Here is a 1176-nt window from a genome sequence, read left to right on the forward strand (position 1 = left end):
CCTCCTCCCTCAGACCCAGGAGTCCAGGCCCCCCAGCCCCTCCTCCCTCAGACCCAGGAGTCCAGGCCCAGCTCCTCCTCCCTCAGTCCTAGGAGTCCAGGCCCCAGCCCCTCCTCCCTCAGACCCAGGTGTCCAGGCCCCAGCCCCTCCTCCCTCAGACCCAGGCCCCTGGCCCCTCCTCCCCCAGGTTCCCCTCACCAGTCTCCACTGATACAGAGTCTGGCTTCTTCAGGAAAATGCCAGTAGGCTCCTCTACAGTCGGGGACTGGTCCTCGGGTGGGGCTTCTGCTCAGGGGACAGGATTAGGATGAGGAGGTCTGAGATGGGCTGAGGAGGGGACAGTGGGCTGCTTTGGGGAAAGGACTTAGGGACAGTGAGGGACCCTCTGCTCAGAAACCAATCATCATGGGGATTAAATGGCTTTTCCTGACCTGGGAAAGGCCACCTGTCACCCTCGTGGCTGTGTGACCTTGGCCAGGCTCCCCCACCCCGTTGGGCCTCGGTTTCCTCATCTGTGGACTGGAGGGCACTGAATGTGCCTTTGGGGTGGGAGAGGTTTAGAGAGACTGGGGCAGAACTTGGTGGTCAGTCAGTCAGTTGATCGGAACTGATGCCAGCCGAGGGGCTGGGCTCTGCCTGGGGGTGCCAGGGAGCCCCAGGAGGGCTGGGAGTATGGGAGGCGTGGGTCAGCCCTGGGGCTGTGTGGGGACAGATTCAGGGACAGAGGCTAGGGGAAGGCCGGGGGAGGTGTAGAGGGGAGGATGGAGATGAGAAGCCGGGTCGGCGGAGCCCGAGGGAACACCTCCTCACCTTTGGGGGCCTCTGCAGGAGCCTCCTTAGGGGGAGCCTCCTTGGGGGCTTCTTTGGGGGCATCTTTGCCCTTAGGGGCCTTTTTGGCCGCTGTAAGGTAGGGGATAGTCATAGTTGAGTATGTGGTCAGCACACTCCTCCCTCAGACCCAGGAGTCCAGGCCCCCGGCCCCCCCCCTCCCTCGGACCCAGGAGTCCAGGCCCCCGGCCCCTCCTCCTCCCTCGGACCCAGGAGTCCAGGCCCCTGGCCCCTCCTCCTCCCTCGGACCCAAGAGTCCAGGCCCCCGGCCCCTCCTCCCTCAGACCCAGGAGTCCAGGCCCCCGGCCCCTCCTCCTCCCTTGGACCCAGGAGTCCAGGCCCCCGGCC

At 65.4% G+C, this 1176-nt stretch overlaps 1 protein-coding gene across 1 annotated transcript in view; it reads right to left on the reverse strand.

The window, feature by feature from the left end:
* MYBPC2 (myosin binding protein C, fast type) overlaps nucleotides 1-1176 on the reverse strand; it is a 44137-nt gene that overhangs the window by 40584 nt on the left and 2377 nt on the right. The window contains exons 2-3 of the mRNA XM_011966059.1: nucleotides 811-900; nucleotides 199-285 (exon numbers count right to left, since the gene is read on the reverse strand). Coding sequence (XP_011821449.1) covers nucleotides 199-285; nucleotides 811-900 — 177 coding nt within the window. The remainder of the gene's footprint in view (nucleotides 1-198; nucleotides 286-810; nucleotides 901-1176) is intronic.

This window comes from Mandrillus leucophaeus, unplaced genomic scaffold (genome assembly GCF_000951045.1).
Source record: "Mandrillus leucophaeus isolate KB7577 unplaced genomic scaffold, Mleu.le_1.0 Scaffold74, whole genome shotgun sequence".
In the NCBI taxonomy this organism is placed as follows: domain Eukaryota; kingdom Metazoa; phylum Chordata; class Mammalia; order Primates; family Cercopithecidae; genus Mandrillus; species Mandrillus leucophaeus.